This window comes from Argiope bruennichi, chromosome 7 (genome assembly GCF_947563725.1).
Source record: "Argiope bruennichi chromosome 7, qqArgBrue1.1, whole genome shotgun sequence".
NCBI classification, from domain to species: domain Eukaryota; kingdom Metazoa; phylum Arthropoda; class Arachnida; order Araneae; family Araneidae; genus Argiope; species Argiope bruennichi.
The window spans coordinates 110,301,368-110,322,826 of record NC_079157.1 but is presented as its reverse complement, the minus strand read 5'-3'; the positions used below and the strand labels follow the sequence as shown (position 1 = coordinate 110,322,826).

Genomic DNA, 21,459 nt, shown 5'->3' with positions numbered 1-21,459 from the left:
GAATTTTATTCATATCCTGCATTATAAAATCTTTAATTCTGTTTTGTTTAACTTTTAATGTAAAAGAAAAATTTGTCATAAATATCTTTACAATTTTGTAAAGATTAAAATATTGTAAAATTTCTTGAAACTGTTATCTTCATGTTTTTTCAAATGCTCTTATCATTTATTCATATAAAAGCTTTTTTTTAAATGGATTCATTATTGTTTTCATCACATTTCGTCAACTTTGCATTATGCTTCATAAGATATTAAGCAATTGCAATGTTTTCATAAGCCTATAGATAATTCGAAAACTCCATATTTCTATATTGTTGAAGGTCCATGAAGACTAGGCAATCTATATGATGAATTTTGCTGGAACGTAGATAATTGAAAAATAGTAGATGTTTGCTTTAAAAAATTACAAAACTTTACTAATTAAAAATTACGTTTTGTTGTACATTGGATAAAATGTAAATGTTGATCACGGCTGAAATTCTTCAAGAAACTTTGTTAAATGGAAGTGAGAAGTTAAATTGGGAACTTCAAGGTATTTACATTTATTTTCCTATGCTTTCAAAATATAAAAAAAATTTGCAAAGATGTGCAAAATATGCAGAAAATTTAACAATATATTCACTGCTGTAAAAATCTTTAATCATTTTTACAGAGAAAAGGCGTTTACCTTTTACATATTTTATATGGTATGTATAATATGAATTCATGATTATAATAGTATAAACAAAGGCAAGAAGAGTTTTCAGAGTTTAAAATTTACAATCGATGTATCGTAATCAACCCAGAAGTGATAAATAAATAGGAAATATTTAATTTCCAATCCTTATTAAAAAGAACAACTTTTGATATACATTTTATCCAGTTTAATCGAGGCCCAGTAGCTCATTTATAACTGTTAGAGATGTATAGAAAAACATATACTTCCAAATGGAAAAAGTCTCATGATATTTTAAATTCATTAGTTTAAGATAATCAACAGCTGCCTCTAGAAAGGGTTATCTATAGACTGGTGGATCTACGAAAAACCCGCTGAAATAGTCTAAAACAGTTATACTCAAAACTTCGTAACTCCGCCTGTTATAGAAAAAAAAATGACTTATAAATGATGATTGACTCAAAAGAGCTCTAAAAATATTCCTTTGTCATTTAAAGCATTTTTTAAAATGGAAGTTTTTTTTTATCACTACTAGCTTAGAAATTAGCCATTGGGATACGATTAGAATAAACACTCGCCTTTTGGAAACATATTTTGATAATTATTTTTCTTTCATTTTCGAAACCAGGGAGGTTTAAACAAAGGGATAGTATTGTTTCAGTATGACTGAAGTTAAAACTTATGCATTCCAAATGATCTAAGTGAAAAGTGAATTATAAATTAATTTCAAGAGCTTATTAAAATAATTTAATTTACAAACGAAAAAAAAATTAAAAAATATTTTTGATTTTTCTGAGTAATTATAAATCTTGAACAATCCATTGAATATGTTCTAAAGTATGTAAAAAGTTATTGGTTCAATTATAATTGTTGGAGAAGCATTCTAGATCGTTTTTTTAAAGTAATGAAATAATTTCGAGTCTTTGCATCTATGGATAAATCATCATTATTGGCAAATACGACAGCGCAATTGGTTTTTGTCTGACGCTCGTAGCTGAGTGGGATTGTTTGTGGGCAGTCTTTGGGAGAGTCCAAACCCGAAAACAACGAATGGTGCTAGCATTTTTTAAAGAGTTTTTGGCTTATGAGTTTGGCTTGTTACACTCAAAATGGGATTAACATCGGTTACGATATCAGAAGGTAATGTTATTTATTAGAAATAAACGATTACTAATTTTAAAAGATTTTTAAATACAATTTTTAACATTATTTTTCATTGTTTTAAAATTTTTGAATGTTTCGATCTGAATCGATGAGAACATTTATTGAGATCCAATATCTCAATAAATGTTTGATAGTTAACAGTAAAGATATATATTTAAAAGATTATATTTAAACATTTGCAGGTGCAGAACTAAGCATTATTTAAAGGCATAGAACAATTTTAATTTAAAAAACTTCCAAGGGGCAAGAAAGACAAATTTTAAAATAATACAGCATTTCAAATTTATCTTATAATAAAGTGGGCATTGGTAAAAATGAACGAAGAAATCCACCTACGTTGGAAATCGATTTTTGGAAAAAATACACATTTTCTTTTTATTGATTTATCTGACAGCCTATATTTTTAAGTTTCCAAAGCAGTTTTTATCTTGTTTCTACGATACTTAGGAAGAAAGTTGGAACTGTTTAAGGAAAAATGAAAGCTAAAAACGAAACCAGAAGTCTCTTTAAAGTAACCGGATGTGGAACGATTGGAAATAACTATTCAGTAGTTTTAATAATATAACTGATACTCATTGTGATATTTTATTTATTATAATTATTTATCGCTTGTTAATTATTTTTCAATGCGAAATACTGCGATGTGTATGTTGATTCTACATAGCATTGAATGGATGTTTAAGCGTTCTCTCAAATGATATAGGTAAAATGTTTGATCACAATATTTCAGATCAATTCACAGCCGTGCAGATACTATAAAGTATTTCAAGTAATCTGAATCCACTCACATTTGTTCCAATCATCAGCGTTCCGATTTCCCGAATGGAATCTGTTGGAGCATATCAAAGTTTTGAAAGGTCATAGAGTTCGCTTCAAATCTTGTACACTGAATACTATTCGAAAGCTTATGACACTGTAAAGAATATATGCAGAGGAATTGCCATCAATAAGAGTTATAAGATATATCCAAAAGAGAGTTGGTACTCGACTTAGGAAATCTAAAAATAAACTTCAGCTGCTCGAGGCAAGGACAAGTTGACCGATAAGTTCATCGATTAACTTCAAAGTTCTTAGGAATTGCTATATATAGTAATTTAGGCAATATTTGATAATTTAACAGTACCCATAAGATAAAGAGAGCTGGTGCAAATAGTATCAAAATTATCTAGCCATGTCATCAGTCAGAAAATGCAAAGGAAAATACTTCTCCTTAATGATCCCTGGTAGCCCAAATAATGGGAGAAATACTATAAAAATGTACTTTCTGCTTTCTCAGTTAAAAAATGTCTCCATGGAAAAACTCAAATGAATCCTTCATTGAAGTTATTTGGTTGATAATACAAAAGAAACATTTGTTGAGTTGACATTACTTAAATTGGGTGTCTATATTGCAGTGATTCAATTCAATATGGGATTTTATGGTTTGTTGATAATCATAGATGAAATGCATATTTCTTCAGGATATGTTACGGAAAAGAATTTCAAACGATTGACAGCTCTTGAATGGCGGATTTCAAAGGCACTCGTTAGTCTTGCTAAACTGCGTAGAAAAAAAAAATACGAGCCATCCCAAAACAAAAATTGAATTATGTTAAAAAAAAAAGAAAGTACAATTTATAAAATTTGAGAATTTTGGAAAAAATATGCATATTTTCCTAATGTAAATAATAGTGAAATCTTTATTTACATTTTTCTCAAAATGTGATTTTGTTACAAAGCTTCAATTTTTCAAAAACAATATACTACTATATACTACTTAACGTATCAATATAAAATTTGGAATAGTTGTTGTTTGTAACATTGCTTAGGCCCTGTAGAAGAATATATTTAAAACTATAATCCATTGATAAATTATGCAGTTTTATACGTGTTAAACAGATAAAAAATTTAAAAAAATAAACAGAATTTATTGCTGAACTCATATAATTTAGAAATGATTCGAGATATTGTAAAATTCCTGATATAAAACCTAGAAATCGCGCATATGATTAAGTGTACAAAAGTTTATATATTAAAAGGTTATTATGTTTATAAAAGGTTATAAAGGTTTTGATTGATTACTTATGATAGATGATTTTTGAAGCAAAAAAGGTTAAAGTACGTGAATAAAAATTTTCAATTTTCTGAAGTTTGATAAATTTTTAAAAATAAATTTAATAAATAGTTTTATTATTTTTTGAATTATTAATTTTTAATATGAATTACCCCTAAAATTTAGAAAATATTATTCAAATACCGCTTTTTAAAGGCCTCCGAATGTAGTCGGATACCTTAGAATATTGAATTTTTCAATCATGAATTTGGAAAAAAAAAAAAAAAAAGAATAAACTATATTCTTGAAAACCTCACAATCGAGAGGATAAGATATCGCATTATTAATCAAGCATAGATCTTATCGGACTACGAAAATTGCATTACCAAATGAATTAAGCTTTTCATTGCCAAGGCCATTTGCAGATAGTAGGTTCTTTTTTTAGCTCTTAGGGAGATTAAAATTTTTTAAATTTAAATGAAAATTTAAAGTTTGTCTACGGGGCTACTTAGCAGAGTAATAACCATACAGAATAATTTAACTATAGGATTAGGATGTCCCATAACTGTGCAGAGCTGTCTAAAATTCCTTAATGGTAAATAAAGGCATTTTTTTTTTAAGAAAAGAAGAAAAAAAAGAATCAATAGGAAACCTGGACTCCAAAACCTGACGATAGAAACTAAAACATCACGCATAAACTTTGAACTATTTTGTGGAACCGTAAAATGACATTACATTTTATAGTCTGAATATAAAAAAAAAAGAATCCTACAACAACAACAAAAAAAAAAAAATTCAAAATGAAAAAAAAACAAAAAAAAAAACTTAATTTTTTTATATAATGACCATATAAAAATCATCCTACCTTTGTGGCGATACTAACTTTTACAGCAATTTGCAAGTGCCGTCGCTGTGGGCCGACTTCAAGACAATATGGAAGTCCCGGTATTGAGCGGCGCCGATAGCAAAAGATTAAAATAGGAAAAGAGGATTTTTCGCTGTAAAATAACAATTTTACTTGTAAGTTATTGCTGGCAATTTTATTTGGGATTATTAATGTGTATCCAGCGTGTGATAGATGGAATGTGACCTATCTACTTTTGGCAGCTTATTCAAAAGTTTTCCTTATGAGGTTATTAGAATTGATCTATGTTCATATAAAGATCATTTTAGTTTTTTCATTGATGGGAAATGTCCTTTTCTTGATTGATCATACTTATATTGTTTAATCTTTGCCCAAAAGCTGATTTATAAACTGTTGAAATATACTCTCAGCTGATAAAATGTTTTAAATGAAATAAAAAATTCAAATTTATGTTTGAATTAATGAAAGGAAGATTGAAAAAATTGTGGAACTAAGTATAAGGGTTACCTAAATGGAAGGTGGATACTAGAGATTATAGCTGTACCAGCGCCACCGAAAAGGGATATAAAAGGCAATAGGAGGTGTGCACTGCATACGCTATTCAACAGTGAAAGCTGTTCATTGTGGAGGAAATTGATCGAAAGTAAAGCCGTGCTATACATGGATGCACCCAGATCGGAACAACACGTAGTAGTGCGATTTGTGATTCTTCGACTGCCGTGGACCACTCATGATTGATTTCCTACCCCAAAAGAAAACTATCCATTCAACATAACATTACAGTACTCTGCCGAAACTACCGAAAGCAGTTAAAAGCAAACAGCTAAGCGTTCTCATGCAACAAGTCATCCTTCTCCATGACTGCTCGCCCACACGTCTCTCGTGAAATCCAGACGACCTTAAAAAAATTCCGTTGGGAAGTGTTGGAACCCACGCTGTACAGCTCTGATTTGTCACCATGTGACTTCCACATCTTTGAGCCACTTCAAAGAGCAATACAGGGAGCATGTTTCCATTCGGACGACGAAATGAAGGAAGCTGAGCAGGATTTCGTCAAGAATCAACCACCATAGACTTGCTAAGTAAACGATGGGATCTGTGTTACAATGCCCATCATGATTTCTTTTGATTTCCAATAAAGATATTTTTTTTTCATTCAATTTGCCCATTTGGGGAACCCTTATATTTCGGTCTTATTAATTATAATTATCAATAAAATTAATTACTTTAATTTTTAATTTAATAAAATATCTTTAGCAACTTATATTTCAAAGACTTTTCACTGTTCTGATTAAAACTGACTGACGAATAAAACTCAGAGCTCCATTTCTCTTAGTCCATTTACAGCCAATTTGAGGATGCAACGTTTGTTGAGTAGAAAGAGAATCGTCCTCACGCTGTCATTGAAATGATTCAAAATTATTTGCAACATTGATATTCAAGGATTTATAACTCCAACACTTTTAGTTTTGAATATGTGGAAATTTTTTGTTTAAAATATGAGCGTATTAGTAATATTTTATTTAATAGGAATAGGGAACATGAGAAAAATTTACATTCTGTGATTTTATATTTATTGCCTCAAAAAATTAAAATAGCTGAGTAATTTCAATATTTTCCTCATTGGAAGCATATATTCGATTGTCATGATTTAAAAATAAATTATTGGGTTACCATTAGAGAGGACAATCTATACATTATAGTATACAAAAAAGATTGAGATGCAAAAATACGTCTGCAAGACTTTTTTTCCATTATGATTAGACAAAACTCGAATCTTGTTCAAAGTAGACTGAAATTAAAAAATAAGAAAAGAAAAAAAAAATGTTATTCATTTGTCCCTCCTGGTGGAGTAATTTTTGACAGTTAAATATGTAGTGATATTAGTATAGTAAAAGAGTAAAAATACATAATACTATATTGCTATTTTAATTTTTTGATCTATAAACACAGTTTATACATAATCATAAGTTTACCTGTAAAAAAAAAGCTGCTGGTAAACACTTCGAAATTTAATAAACTTTTCTAAAAATATGTTTTCAATGGGAACTTTTGATTTATGTAGCGTCAAAAACAATTTTGAAAAATGCTTCATTAAAAAAAAAAAAAAAAAAAAAAAAAAAAAACTATTTTTTTGACTTTTGTAATACCATTAGATTTGTAAAAAGGAATAATTTTGCATTTAAAGGAAATCAAACTACTGATGTTGTAATCTTTTATTCCCGTCTGGCTTTCATAGAACACGGAAGGCAAAGAGGAAAAAAAGGGAGAAAAAAGAAATCACGTAAGTGCTGATTGATTTGGCTTCTTGTCAAAGGTCACCAATCAGTCCTCTTCATGACCATTTGATAAAACTCCATCGCTCTCCTCAGACAACAGCAGCATCCTGACATCTCTCCTCGGCAATTATCGGCGGTAAGTTTCTTACTCCTGTTTATTCTTCATTTTCTTCTGGTGTGAAATATAATTTTCCCCGTTAAATTTTATTTCCCAAATATTTTAGTTATGCCTGTTTTACATAGAAAAGATTTAATAATTTGAAAATCTACGTTTTATTTCGAAACTTTATTGATTAATATAGTGAAAAAAAAATTGGACCATACATGAAAAGGAAAATGTACAAAACGAATGAAAAATATTTAAGACTATTTTAATGATATATTTTCCCCCTATAATATTCAGAAGAAAAAAAACTGCTAATTCTTGATTTTATAAGGTATTTTGCTAAGAAATTTGACTGATAATATACTTTAAAAAAATTGGCTTTTAGATTTAAAAAAAAAAATGCTAAACCATGTATCTGGATAATTGAAGATTAACATGAAAACTATGTATTTTTTTCCAAAGAATATTTGTTAAGATTGTAAATAGAATGAAATAATTAGCTTTTTATCTTTACATTTCCTTTATTAAGATTATTAATAATTTTTCGGCCAAACGAATGAAAAAATTTAATTTTTCAAAAAAATCTAATCTTGTTTTTAAAAAATATACTTTCCTATCTAAGCAATGTCCTTAATTTTTTCAATTTCCTATATTAAAGTTATTAATAATTTTTCGGCCAAGCGAATATAGAAATCTAATTTTTTAAAAATCTAAACCTGCTTTTCAAAAGTGTTCTTCCCTATATAAACATTGTCCTTAATTTTTTCTCTGAATATATTCACGAATTAGTACGTTTTCTTACTTTCAAATATCATTTCTAAGATGCGGTTCGAAGGATTTAATTAAAATCAAAATAAATTATTGGATGTTATTGCCTTCTCGAATAGAATTTAAAAAAATGTAGAAAAATTGCTCTTATTTTTATTTCATAACTTAACGAATGAGACTACTTGTTAGTAAATACATTTGGTTACTTTTTGTTTCCTATTGTATTTTAGATAAACAATTCATTTCTAAGTATAAATTCTTCTAACAAAGTTTTCTTGTGAAATTTTAAATAGATATTTTTAAGACAGCAAATATATTTTAATAAGTGAATTAATATAATAAGTGGATTAATTTAATAAGTGAAATTTTTTAAATACTTCTCATCATTTTAATATCTCATCATATAAAATCCTTTTAACTATTTCTTAGAAATCAAGCTGCCTTAACCGAACCTTAGCATCTAGAAACCTTTTATTTTTGCCTTTAGAAAATTTTCTGTCGGCATAATAAAGGATTAAGACACTGTAAAATGATACAATGTTTACGTTTGGTGTGTTTATTGTTGATTCTTTTTTGACAATCACTTATTCTCTTTCGCTTATTTGTGAAATCTGGCACATTCCCAAGTAGCTGATTTCAGACAATGGTGTTCTCTCGAGAATTATCTCTTCATTACAAAAGAAAGTACATCCGGATTTATCCCAGTGTTTGGATTAGAGTTTTCAATAAGATTTTCCCGACGCATGAATGAGATGAAATTTTCAGAAAGGATAACATTTTTTAAAAAAATAATGCCATGAGTGTTGTACACTTAATATTAGAGATCTAATTTTAGAAATTTGACAATAATATATCGGAATTAGGGCTTTAAAACTGCTTTCTATATGAACAAGTTCTATTTTTAATTATACATTTTGATTTCATTTAGAAATATTTGTTAAATGCCGAGTACACTATAAGGTATCAACATGCCTACGGGATAATTCTCTTCCATGTTTGATACTTTGAATGCTTCTATGATGTAATTTGCTTCTACAGTTAACATAAGAAATATTTATTTTCTTAGCTCGCCTTACATTGTTAATAATTTTAAGAATTTAAATTTAAATTAAAGAAAAAAGGGACAGAACACTTCTGATGAATATTATGGAACTTATTTTATGAAAAAGGATATAGTCATGTTTTTAAATTCACAGAATCAAGGATCTCATGGGAATTATTTTTTTAATTCACACATCCTAGAAAGCTAATTTAGTTATATATTTGGCTTGAGTTAATTGATTGCCAGTAATCAAAATTTTTAACACATATAATTATATGACCTACTGGGAAATCTAGATTTCGCGATTGGAGAATCATGGGCTAGAGACCCAATTCCGCCAAAGATTCTCCACTTATGTAGGTCATTCTTCTGTCATCGGTCGCGTGATGTCTCCTGGAAGTTCCAGATAAGGTATCGACCTCGTCATGGGACTAAGGTTCAATACTGAGATCCGACTAGGGCAACGTGTAACTAGCTGCCTTAATTTGTATAAATTTGACGCTTTAACGATGTTATCATACCTGGTTTGTTCTTTGTATACAAATAGAATATATTGTAATTGTCAAAAAATTAAGCTTCGAAATTTTGATCAATCCCTACGTGTTAGATTTTCCTTAACTCATCTTTGGAATGATACTTATCTGTTTCTCTGTCTGTCTGTCTGTGAACAAGATAACTCAAACTTTTGAGCAAAATATAAGAAATTTAGTACGTGACCTTTACACGAAATTTTTTTTATCCATTTTCGAATAAAACCAACCGCAGGATGTTTATTCTGATTAAAATGAAATCACAGTTATAATGAGTAATGAGCCCGGTGCATAAAATTTGGTACACATTTTTAAGACCTAAAGTGTAGATTCATTTTAAATTTCGAAATAAATCTGTCGACGGATTGACCGTCTGTTTGTCGGTACCTTCTTTTGCATCTAAAGGCGACAGCTCGCAAACACAAAGACAGCGATGAATGAGGTTTAACATGAGGTTAGACTGAGATGAATGAGGTTTAACATGAGGTTAGAATGAGGTTTAACATGAGGTTAGAATGAGGTTTAACATGAGGTTTAAGAGATCAGGCTATGAAAATTGTAGTTCGGTAGCAAATTTTGTTTTCTGTCGATAGAAAAAAAAAAGGCATCGAAAACTCATACCTGGTATTCTTTTGTGTGTACTATGAAGCGTAACACAAAACTCATATGTAGAATTTTGAAAATAAGAATCTGAGCATTCATAGCATACACGGCCTTTAAGAGTATGCAAAAAAAATTTGATAGATATCACTTTAATTGAAGCAATCTATCTATTGTTGATACAACATTTGTTTGAAGGCAGTTTTATACACCGAAAATTGAGAGAGAGGTTAAATTCAAAACTCTTAAAGGTTATGAAAATTTTATGATGTACAAGATAATTAAAGATTGTTTCTTGAATTATTTTTAAAAATATTTATTCAAGGTATTGCTTTAAAGGTACGATTAAAAGAATTTTTTCAACGTGAGAAATTTGCATTTTTGGTATATATTTTTTTCTGCATTGTCAACTGCAATTTTTGAAAAAAAAAAAGAATCAGTTTCTCTCTCATTTTATATGAGGGAAAAAAACCCTGAATAATCTGGTTTATTTTCAAATTTTGATCTAAAAAGCATATTTAGATTGAATTATTGAGTTATATATAAGTCAAGATTCAATTAAAAAAAGTTTAGTGGATAATTATTTAATGAAAATAGCCATTAATAAATTAGCAATTCGGAAACCACGATGACTAAATTTTTAAAATTTAAAAGTGGATTCAAATTTATTTTTTCCTTGTATAATTGGTGATTCGATGACAAGTTTCTTGAAATTATTGAAAATAAGATGTGATATTCCTAAATTTTCAAATCTTTTCAAAATTCAATCTCCATAAGTCCTCTGATAACGTGACATACATGTAATATAAATTCAGTTAACGGTGCTTACTACGCACATTGAATTTTGTTTATTTATGATGAGTGTACTCATCATGAAAAAGTGCGATGATGAATGAATGTACTCGTCATGAGTATAGTAGTGACAATTTTGGTTTAAATTGCAATTTTAATGAAAAGTGAAATGCCTTTTCTAAATTTTATTTTGTTCGTTCATATGAAAATTATGTTAATTTAGGAAAATAAATGAATGTGAGTAATGAAATAAAAAAAAAGTCGCTTCATTGCAACTTAATTCCACATTACATATAATCCGTGCTTGACAAATATACTAATATTTTAATTTCTGTGACATAGATTAGAAAGAAATTTTCCAAAAACATTGATAATTTAACTGGATATAGGTTCTATATACGTGTAATTATAAAAACGGTATTTTAAATTTATATTTAAGATTATTTTAATGATAATCAATAATTAGTAATGTTAATTATTTTTTTCTATAATTCGTGGATGTTTTTGATTCGAAGCATTTATTGAAGATGCTTTTATATTATTTCAATTCATTAAAGTGTCATTCATAAAATCAAACAGTTTCACTTTTATTCTCTTGAGAAAATCCAATTTTATTTGTCATACACGAAGTATAGAGAAAATATTACAAAAAAAATGTCAAAAAATTAGAACTCGAGATTCTGACGGATCCCCACGTTTTAGATTTCCTGTGTTAAAAAAAAACCCCATTTCTGGCGATGTGTCTGTCTGTCGGTAATCATAATAAAAATATCTCTTTAAGCTAGATGGATGAAATTTGGCATACGGACTAATGATCAGATTTGTAAATTTGGAATAAATTTTGAAAGAAAACTATTCTACAGATGTTCAATTACAAGTGATTCGGTAACTCCCAAACGCAAAGAACTGAGTAGATAAAATTTGATACATAGGTTTAGCATCTAAAATATATATTCTCAAATTTTGAACTAAATCTATGAAAGGGTTAATCATTTGTCGGTCTGTAATTTTGCATGTATGCAAAAGCAATAACTCCTAAACGGAAAGAATAAAATTAATGAAATACGGCATGTTATCTTGGGATTACATTTGCAGATCTTTGTTAACTTTTTCTTTTATTCGATGGACAAATAATCCTTTCAAAATACTTACTGGCACGATTGATTCGGTAAAAATGCTGGATTCACACCGAATATTTAAAATTCGTAACTATTATAAGGCATTTGTGGCTTTACTCAAGGTCCATAATTTTGCGCTTGAGTAGAGTATAATTGGTGAGTATACGAGAAATTTTCTGAAAGAACTCACCTGCTGAATTGTTCTAGTTAACTATGCTGAACTCCCTGGAGAGAGTTCAATATAGTTAAAGCATCAATGCTATTGTTTATTTATTCTATCTAAATCCATCTTTAAATGTCTAATCAAATTGAAGTAAGATATGAAATCACTAGGACTTAAATGTATTCTAACATTTTGTGCAGTTTTACTGAAATGGAAAAAAATTTATTTCATGAAAATAAATATTAATTCCTTGAAACATATTTCACATTTTGAATGGAAAGAAAGAAAACAGAAATGATTATCATAAATATTATATCAAATTTTTCGAAAAAAGATCAAATTCCTTAATCTGTTCTTAAAAAGACTAATAAAATGGCATTTTCAAAAATCTAATACTGAAAATAAACTCTTCGCACTCCTGATTGCCTATGTGCAGGATGTTTTCACACTCTTTTTGGATAATTATTATAAAAGCCCTAAAGTAACTAAAACCTTAATTTTTAGGAATTATAACAAACCTACAGCTATTTCTAAGCTTTTTAAGCACTAAAAGGAATCTTTATATTCAGATATATATAATAATGCATCTCATTATTCTTTGGAATGCAAAAGATTAACTTCTGAAGTGTATTTTAATTATCCAATTCTGTTTCGAATATATACTATCTTACTGTTTCAATTTAGAGTCCATAGATTATTTGAAGTGCGTGGGGATTATGTGTAGTTTCCGCACTGAATTATAGCATTTTTGAGTCACTTAATTTCAGCTATAAGTTTGGAAAGTGATAATTCAATCTCCGTATGATTCGCGGATAGGACGATTAAGGGGTTAAAGTATCTGAAATTAAACGCAATTTGTTTCGAAAAATATTTTTTCTAGTAACCTCCTCTACGTAATTTTGAAAACCAATTGAAAGGCAATTGGGATGCATGATTGACTTAATTGATATGAAGGTCGCTGTTTGTAGAATGCGAGTCATGGAAGTTTCGCAGCTGGTTATTAATCTTCATCGAAGAAAGCGTGATAAAATAATATTTCGATTAACCTGACTGACGTATCTCGCGTGCCGTGTATTCAGCATGACATTTTTTTACACCAATCAAGCATTTCGTAACATCAGAAATATGATGCTTCGATGCCCTTGTATGTCCGCTTCGTCGTTACTACGAGGTGTTTTCCTTTGTGAGAGGACATTCGTTTTTCAGAAATAAGATGTAATTGAATTTAATTTGTGTTTCTTAGGATTGTGGCCACATCTGACATCAAGTATTTTCTTAAATGGTATCAATGAAGTTCCAAATAAATCAGTTTTGTTTACGAATGTTTTAATATTCTCTATTCAGCATTCTTTTTTACATACTGAATATTTTCATATCGGGAATTTTTATCCTTGAGGTAAAGTACTCTAGATTATCTGTCTGTTTTACTTTTTAAATATTTGCATTGTTCTAATTTTTATTTTGATGAAAAATGAATTCTTTAACCGTTTTTATTAAATATACCTAAATATTTTCAAAGAATGACAAGTTCTTAAGTTGAAACATTCCAAGAATTTCTGTTTTTAAGATTTCGTTTTAAGTTATTTAGGCTAGAAGAAATAGTAAATTTATTGTTAATCAATAACAGATATGAAAAAGGACATCTTATGGAGCTTGGATTAAGAAGACTGATAAAATAATCAAATTTAATGGAATTGGTTTATTTTTTCTACTAGAATTGATAATTTATCTTGTTTATGCAATCTGAAATGCTTATTTAATAAATAAAAATTTTCCGCATTAATTTTGTAGGGACTGAAAATCATGGTAGTAAGCTGTTACGAATGAATAAAAAATATCAATTAAATGTATCGAAATTGAAGCAGCAGATTCACTTAATAATGAGTGCAATTAAGGTTATAGTTATTCTTTTCAATAGATAAGAAATTTTTGATTGTGGAAAAGGGCTGTAAATGCTAGATAGTAATATATATGAAGTGAATATATAGTGATATTAAGAGAATACTTAAATTTATAAAACACCAAAAGATCAGTGTAAAGAATTTAATTTTTGATATTATCTCTGTTAAAAATTGTTTCCCCCTACGAAAGTTTTTATTATTGTATTTACTTCAGCACTTTTCAAACCGAGACAAAGGATAACTATTGTTTTTGTTGCCTTAAAATTTCTGAGGAATGCATGGCATTTTTTGTGAACTTTTATTTAAAAACTATCAATAAAATATAATCCATTTTTAAAAATTTCTTACTGGAACAAGTCTCAATGATGTACATTAGCAAATATATTTAAATATAAAAATATTTAAATTCCTTTAAATATGATCTTGATTCAAATATTCTTTTATGTGGTATTTCATAACAAATTCAAAGACATTCATTTCATAATTGCTTCATAAATGACTTAATCAAACGCATACTTCAAGTTTGAAAGTAGGCTTGAGACAAACGTCTTACAAGTTTTCAAGATGAAAATAAGAAGGCATCTTCAAAACGAAATCACAGTTGCTTTAATCTGTTCTGCCCACTATCCTAGAAAAGCAAAGCATTCTTCAACACGTACTTGATCATGCTTGAGAAACCAGTACAAGAACAGGACAATCGGTAGTGGAAGGAAAAAAAAACGAACAAAAAGTCCGTCACAAACATTACTTACGTCGTCACTCTGTTCCCATTCGTAGTAAGAAAATGAAGACCGTAGATGAAAAAATCGTCAGCTGAATAAGCATGAACAAGAAAAATGTCTCATTATCAGTGGATCAGGATAACTTGTTATTAGTTTTTCCTGCTCTACGGATTTGGAAATCAGCATTTACTTTTGAACTTAACACAAAAATAATATCTTAATATACGGATCGTGTTCAGATCAATTCTGTTTTCTCTAACTCTTGTTTAATCAGTTGCAAAATTCTTACTTCGCTAAATTTAAGCCATTTATGTATTTTTATTATATAATTTTATAAATTCCTTCACTTTTATTTGTCAAACTGGCATATGTGAAAAGTGTTATTTGATTCAAATAAAAATAAATACTTAGTATTAAAGAAGTTTTTTTTTGTTTACAATATATTTTAGAAGCATCACTACGAAATATTTGAATTCTTTAATTTACATTATTTTTCATATTTTACTCTATTTGCGAGGGAAAATCAAGATGACTTTATTTTAAGAAGTGTTCTTTTCGGTTTTTTTTTTGAAGAATTTTATTGAACGAAAACATTCTTCTCTAATACGATGCTGATATTTTGATTTAAACGTTATTATTAGTGTAAATTATATTTGTATTAGAATATACGTTGAATTAATTTGAAATACAGTAGTGGAAAATAAAAACGCACTATCATAGATTCTGGCATATTTTATAAACAAGTCAAAAACAAGTAAACATGTAGAAGTGTTAACTCACTTCTATCGCCAACTATTGATACTTATTTTCATTTTATCAGAATTATTTATCTAACTGAAATTTATAGAAAATGTGAAATATATTTTCATTAACAGGTACTTTAAAATAATATTTAAAAGTAATTCTCCCACCATATCAGACGGAAAATTCGGAAAAGGAATGAAAGTTCATATAACTTCTTTTTTAAAGTATTGCAACATTTAATTCAAGACGCAGATTGTAAGTTTCCTTCATGCATTTATATATTACTAGCCGCCTTTGGCGACCAGCCGGTTCGCCAATCTTAATGTTCGTTAAAATTTTAATAATTAAATATTTTATGCAATTCCAACTTTAATAGATTCTTCAGCAAAATATTTTAAAACTTCAAATTTTGATAGTCATATAATTCACTCATAATATTATAAAGGCCTTCAGTCATAACGTGATATGTATCTCTCTAATTTTCTGTTACCCCTCGTAGAATTTATGCTTTAAATTAAAGTGTAAAGGATTAATCTGCAATTAATATAATAATATTTTTTACTGAAACAAAGCATTTTTTTTAATAATCTGATTACTGATAACAGATTCACTGAGCGTTTAAACTTCATGGGCACTAAAGAATATCTTTCTTAATTTATATAATATCTCAAGAATTTGTCAACAAAATTTTCTCAGATTCATCATGAACGTATCGATTCATTAACAATGTTTCATTTTAAATGCATCAAACACTAAGAAAATAAAATGAATCGTTTAAAATAATCGGTCGAAAACAGGTTTAAAAAAACTACTTAAAAAACGATGTACTTAAAACTATAAGCATATATCAAAAAATATATAACTAACATAAATACAATTTAATTACAAAAGCATGCAATTAGCCTAAAAATAATTTAAATCATTGAAAACAGGTTAAAAAAAACTATTTAAAAAACGATGTACTTAAAACTATAAGCATATACAAAAAAATATATAACTAACATAAATACAATTTACTTACAAAAGCATACAACTAACCTAAAAGTAATTTAAATCGTCCGTTGTTAATGGTTGCCATGCCAACAATCAGAACACAGTGCGCATGCGTGAATTTTCTTCGTCTTTTACGGTAACGCAAATGCGTGAATTTTTCTACGCCAGTTGGGGTAACGCTATGCAGATTATACATTTTTAATTTCCTTTATTCTGTGTTATTTTAATTCAAAAGTACTTCAGAATGAATCTGAAACATGAATTAATTAACAATGTTTCATTTTAAATGCATAAAACATTAAGAAAATAAACAGAATCGTTTGAAATAATCCGTCGAAAAATCTTAACCCTAGCCTCATTACTGTTGGGAGAAAAAAAGAACTAAAGCCTAAATCATTTGGCGTTGGGGAAAATGGAAGATTATTTTGGCGGAAAAGTTGGCGGTGGGGAAAATGGAATATTTTTTTGGCGGGAAAGTTAGTTTTTAATTAATAATTAAAATTCTAATTAAAATTTCAAAAAAAGGGACCCCAGGTGCACATTCCCGACCTCTAAGGTATACATGTACCAAATTTGGTAGCTGTAAGTTGAAAGGTCTGGCCTGTAGAGCGCCAACACACACACACACACATTGAGCTTTATTATAAGTATAGATATCAATTTCTCTAAGTAACACACTTTAGTTTCAATTATCATCGATGGGTCGTTTTGTAATCTTTAACTAGTTTCGATTTAGCAAATCTCAAAAATTGACATTTATGCAATAATTAGGATTTCATTTAAATTCTTAATTTTTATTAATAATTTGTAATTTATATCGTTTTGAATGAGAATACGAACATAGATTGATATAAAGTATTGGGACAAATGTTGCTTGTAAATAATTGTTAGATACGTTAAAAATGATTTTTTCCATATGTCCTTTTGTTAAATTTTCCCTCGCTTATATTCAGCAAGATTATAAGGAAATCTTCTAAAATGAGAGATATTTCTTTGTGCTTTAAATAGTATACAGAATTGGCTTGTGAAATACTTCTCGAAATATTTCAAACATACTCTGGAATTCATAGTCTTTACAATGTTTTAAAATGAAGTATACGTTAGTTTTTATAATGTAAAACAATCATTGAAGAGAAATAATAGAGGAAAAATGAATTAACATAGATCAGAATAGCTTTTTTTCAAGCAATATAAGATTTTTGAAGCATATTATAGGGTTGTATTCGAATGCAAAAGAAGGAAATAATATGAAAAAGATTTCTCTCTCTCTTTATATATATAATATGACAATTTTTAAGAGGTATTTTCATTACGTCATACACTAACGCTTTAATGTATATTATATCTAGTGTGATTTTTTAGTAAGAAGTATTATGTATTTATTATTTAAATTTGGATATTGCACATTTTTCGTTGTGGATTTTGACTGTATTGATTAACCATCTGTTTTTAATGACAGCACTGATTTGCAAGTAGTCTTGGGTTTAACGAAATACTTTTATAGCTCCTTATCCATGTGCAACGAATAGTGTAAACATTTGACACCATCTCGTTTTAAAGTATTAAAAGCAAAGAAGCAAATAGCTGTTTACAATAATTTAATTTTCTCTGTCGCAATTGTCTCACCAATATGGCAGATAATTTCTATTTTTTTTTTCTCTCTCTCTTTGGCATGTTTCGCCATCTTTTTTACATTTTTTGTGTTTTTATTAATTTTTTGGTTCAAGAACTATTTCGTGAAATTTTTTTTCTGTGGTTTGATGTATTTCTTCTTCCACTTCGCCTCTTATGTAGTGCTAAGATGTCTCATTCCTTTTTTCCGGAAAGTTGTGCATTGTATTGTATTCCGGAACTAGATTGGCAGAGTACATTTATGTGTAAAAAGATTAAATTTATCATTTAATGCCCTCTCATGCAATTTAAGATAATTCAAACTAGATTAATTATCATTGGCGTTAAATAGTTACAGTGATTTGTAAAGTTATTTCTGATCGAACTATTTTAATCTGTTTAATAGTGATTGTGTTTACTATCAATTAAATTTTCTCTGTTCTTTACTTGTTACAGATTCGAGAAGCGCCATGACGGTCTCGCACAAAGAAAAAAAGGAATCCCTTGCGGATGAGCCAAAAGAGTTTACTGACATTATTGGAGGTCATGGGCGTTTCCAAATGACTATATTCATATTTTGCTTTTTCTGTTCTGCACCACACTGTTTCCACAATCTCATCATGACTTTTTTCGCACCCAACATGGACCATTGGTGCGCACGACCTCCAGAAGTAAGTTAAAAAAATAATTTAATCTGTCATTATCTCTATATTTTAGCATAAGATAGAATATTCACTGGAATACGATTAAAAAGAATTTTTTGACGATGGCGATTTAATTTATCTTTTAGATTCTAATTCCATATATCATATAAAAAAATTGTGCATGTAATGTAGATTAGTTTGAAAATGTCTCATTTTTTAAATCCAGAATAATTTATCACTGCTTAAATTTTTTTTGTAAATATTTGAATAAACATTTCTGTGAGGTAACTACAGTCTGAATATTTTAAAGATGATAATATCAAAAGTTATAGCACACAAGAAAAAAATTTGAAGGAGATTCGAACCTCCATTCCGAAACATTGTAGCATAATGTTTTTACCATGATTAGTATATCTTTATATAACATTAAATAAGTTATTCTAAGTTATGAAATAACGATGATGTGCTCTCAAAAATGTAATTTTAACTGTCATAACACGCACGTGTATAATTGCCCTAAAATAAAACAAAACAAAAATGGAATTGCAGCAGAATATTCTTGAAATCATTGTTGAAAAATTATTAAAACTGAAAAGAAACATTTTATAGAGAAAAAAATGAAAAAAAAAAATCCTTTTTTGAATTTGAAAATGCAAGAATGGTTTTTGTGCTATAATATAATGGTATTCATAAATGAATATCCCAGCTTTGGAGGATTATTAAAAAAACCAAAACTGAATTTTAGCTAATCAGAAATGAAAAATAGCAGTTGAAAATTTCAATTAAACTCAATTATAAGTGTTGAATTTGAGCTCCTTTAGAAATACCATAATATTAAGGCAATACGATAATCTATCTTACCCTTTTTTCAGCATGCCATATGAAAAAAACATGACGCTTTGAAAGGTCGCTGATATAAGGGTCTTTATTTCGTGTGCGTTTGTAAGTAGTAGTGAAACAGACACAGTGCAGTTTGACGTAGCCCCCCCCCCCAAAAAAAATGATTGTCGCCGTACACATATTTGCAGTTTTCAAATCTTCACATCAGACATTGCAAAAGTGTTGGATGAAACGCCTCGATGGTCTTTGTGTAAGGCTCACATTGAATTTAAGCTTTTAACTGTTTCTGTAGAGTGTTTTGAACAATTTTTAGATACTGCATTACGAATGAGTTGATTTGCAAACAGCTTAATTGCATTCAACCAAAATTATCTTATTATTATTTGAATGATTCAGAGCTGGTTAAATTTGAATCTTTTCAGATAATTAACTACTATTAAATAACACGTTATCTCACATACTTTTCGAAGAACATGAAATGCAATACTATTTCCTAAGCTCTGTCAAGACCATATGATCCACAAAAATTATACTTCAAGCTACACTTAATTATGTGTTCCCAAATTATGCCTTCACTCTTACACACAAAAGCACTTAGCTTAGCGTTCTTGGTGATTTGCTTTAATTTTGACGCAAAGATAAAATTTAAAATACCTAGTCAAAAATAAAAAGGGACCCATTTATGTCTCTCAATTCATATAATCATTTTAAAGTTTCAGACATTATTATTTTTCTTGATCGTTTACTTGCGACTATTTCATGAGGACTGGAAAAGCAAAGCTTTGAAGAAGAATTGCAAATGAGTCATTCCATGCAAAATTCATTGATGGAAATTGGACCTTTGCAAAAAGTGGTCATTTCTAATTATAGTATGCATGCAAATTTAATTTTTTATGTCCTCTAAAGGGAAACCTTGCTTTTATTCAAAGTTCTTTATTTTCTGTGCATGAGGCATGAAACTATATAGTGGATCTGGACTATATCATGAACTATATCTGGATGCATGAAACTATACGCAATCATGCATCCAGTTTTTCTGAATGAGGTTTGATTATGATACTTTAATTTCAAATAAGGGAAACGGTGAATTTGAGACATGATCAAAAATGATGCGAGAGGTGAAATTTACTAATTCGGAACTAATATTGCAGTGATGGGATAAAGTAATTAAAAAACTTTTCGCAAACGTGCATAACATTGGGCAAGAGGTAAGAAATAGTATATGCGAAATTTTATTTTTCTCAATTGAAAAATGGGATTAAATGACGTTTAGTGGAAATATTGTCCTTGTCAAGCATACAATAGCTTCTTGAACAAGATTCTAGAGGGCTTGGTATGCAACTGATATTTGTTTATACGATGCAGTTAAAGAGTAGTATGGAATACAGCACTTTTTTTACTGATTTAATCTGTTTTTTTTTTTTTTTTGAATGCCGAATGTGGAAATGCATCTAGTTAATGACTTTAAAACTCTAAGTTAAATTGTATGCATTTGAAACTATTAGATATGAAAAGAAATAAAAGAATGTGTAGATATTATTCAGTAGATTATTCTACATAAATTTATCATACTATGATCAGTAATTATGTAAATATTTTGAAAACTTTACAAGACATAATTTTGACTAGTATACAAAAATTTTTGTTCCGTCACAAATGCCTATTATTAAACAAATATGATTACGAAATACAAAAGAGAACATTAGAAAGGAATATTTATGATATTGGGAGATGTGAAGAATTATTACGCAAGATATTTATTTATGCAATCGAAGTTAATCGAACACATGGGCATGTGGTTTTAAATATTTAATGTATTTTAGGATATCATAGATATCAAGGGCAAGACTACGACTTGAAAGCTGCAAGAAATTGATTAATGGAGGAAAA

At 28.6% G+C, this 21,459-nt stretch overlaps 1 protein-coding gene across 4 annotated transcripts in view; it reads left to right on the top strand.

The window, feature by feature from the left end:
* Positions 1 to 21,459, top strand: part of LOC129976476 (organic cation transporter protein-like) — a 96,782-nt gene that overhangs the window by 52,426 nt on the left and 22,897 nt on the right. For 3 of the 4 annotated variants that reach the window (XM_056090082.1, XM_056090083.1, XM_056090084.1), the window contains exons 2-3: positions 6,956 to 7,131; positions 18,542 to 18,756. In XM_056090082.1, the coding sequence (XP_055946057.1) occupies positions 18,556 to 18,756 (201 nt within the window). In that variant the 5' untranslated portion in view covers positions 6,956 to 7,131; positions 18,542 to 18,555. Of the gene's footprint in view, positions 1 to 6,955; positions 7,132 to 13,300; positions 13,511 to 18,541; positions 18,757 to 21,459 lie in introns of those variants that run through there. The other variant, XM_056090085.1, reaches the window with a different exon arrangement.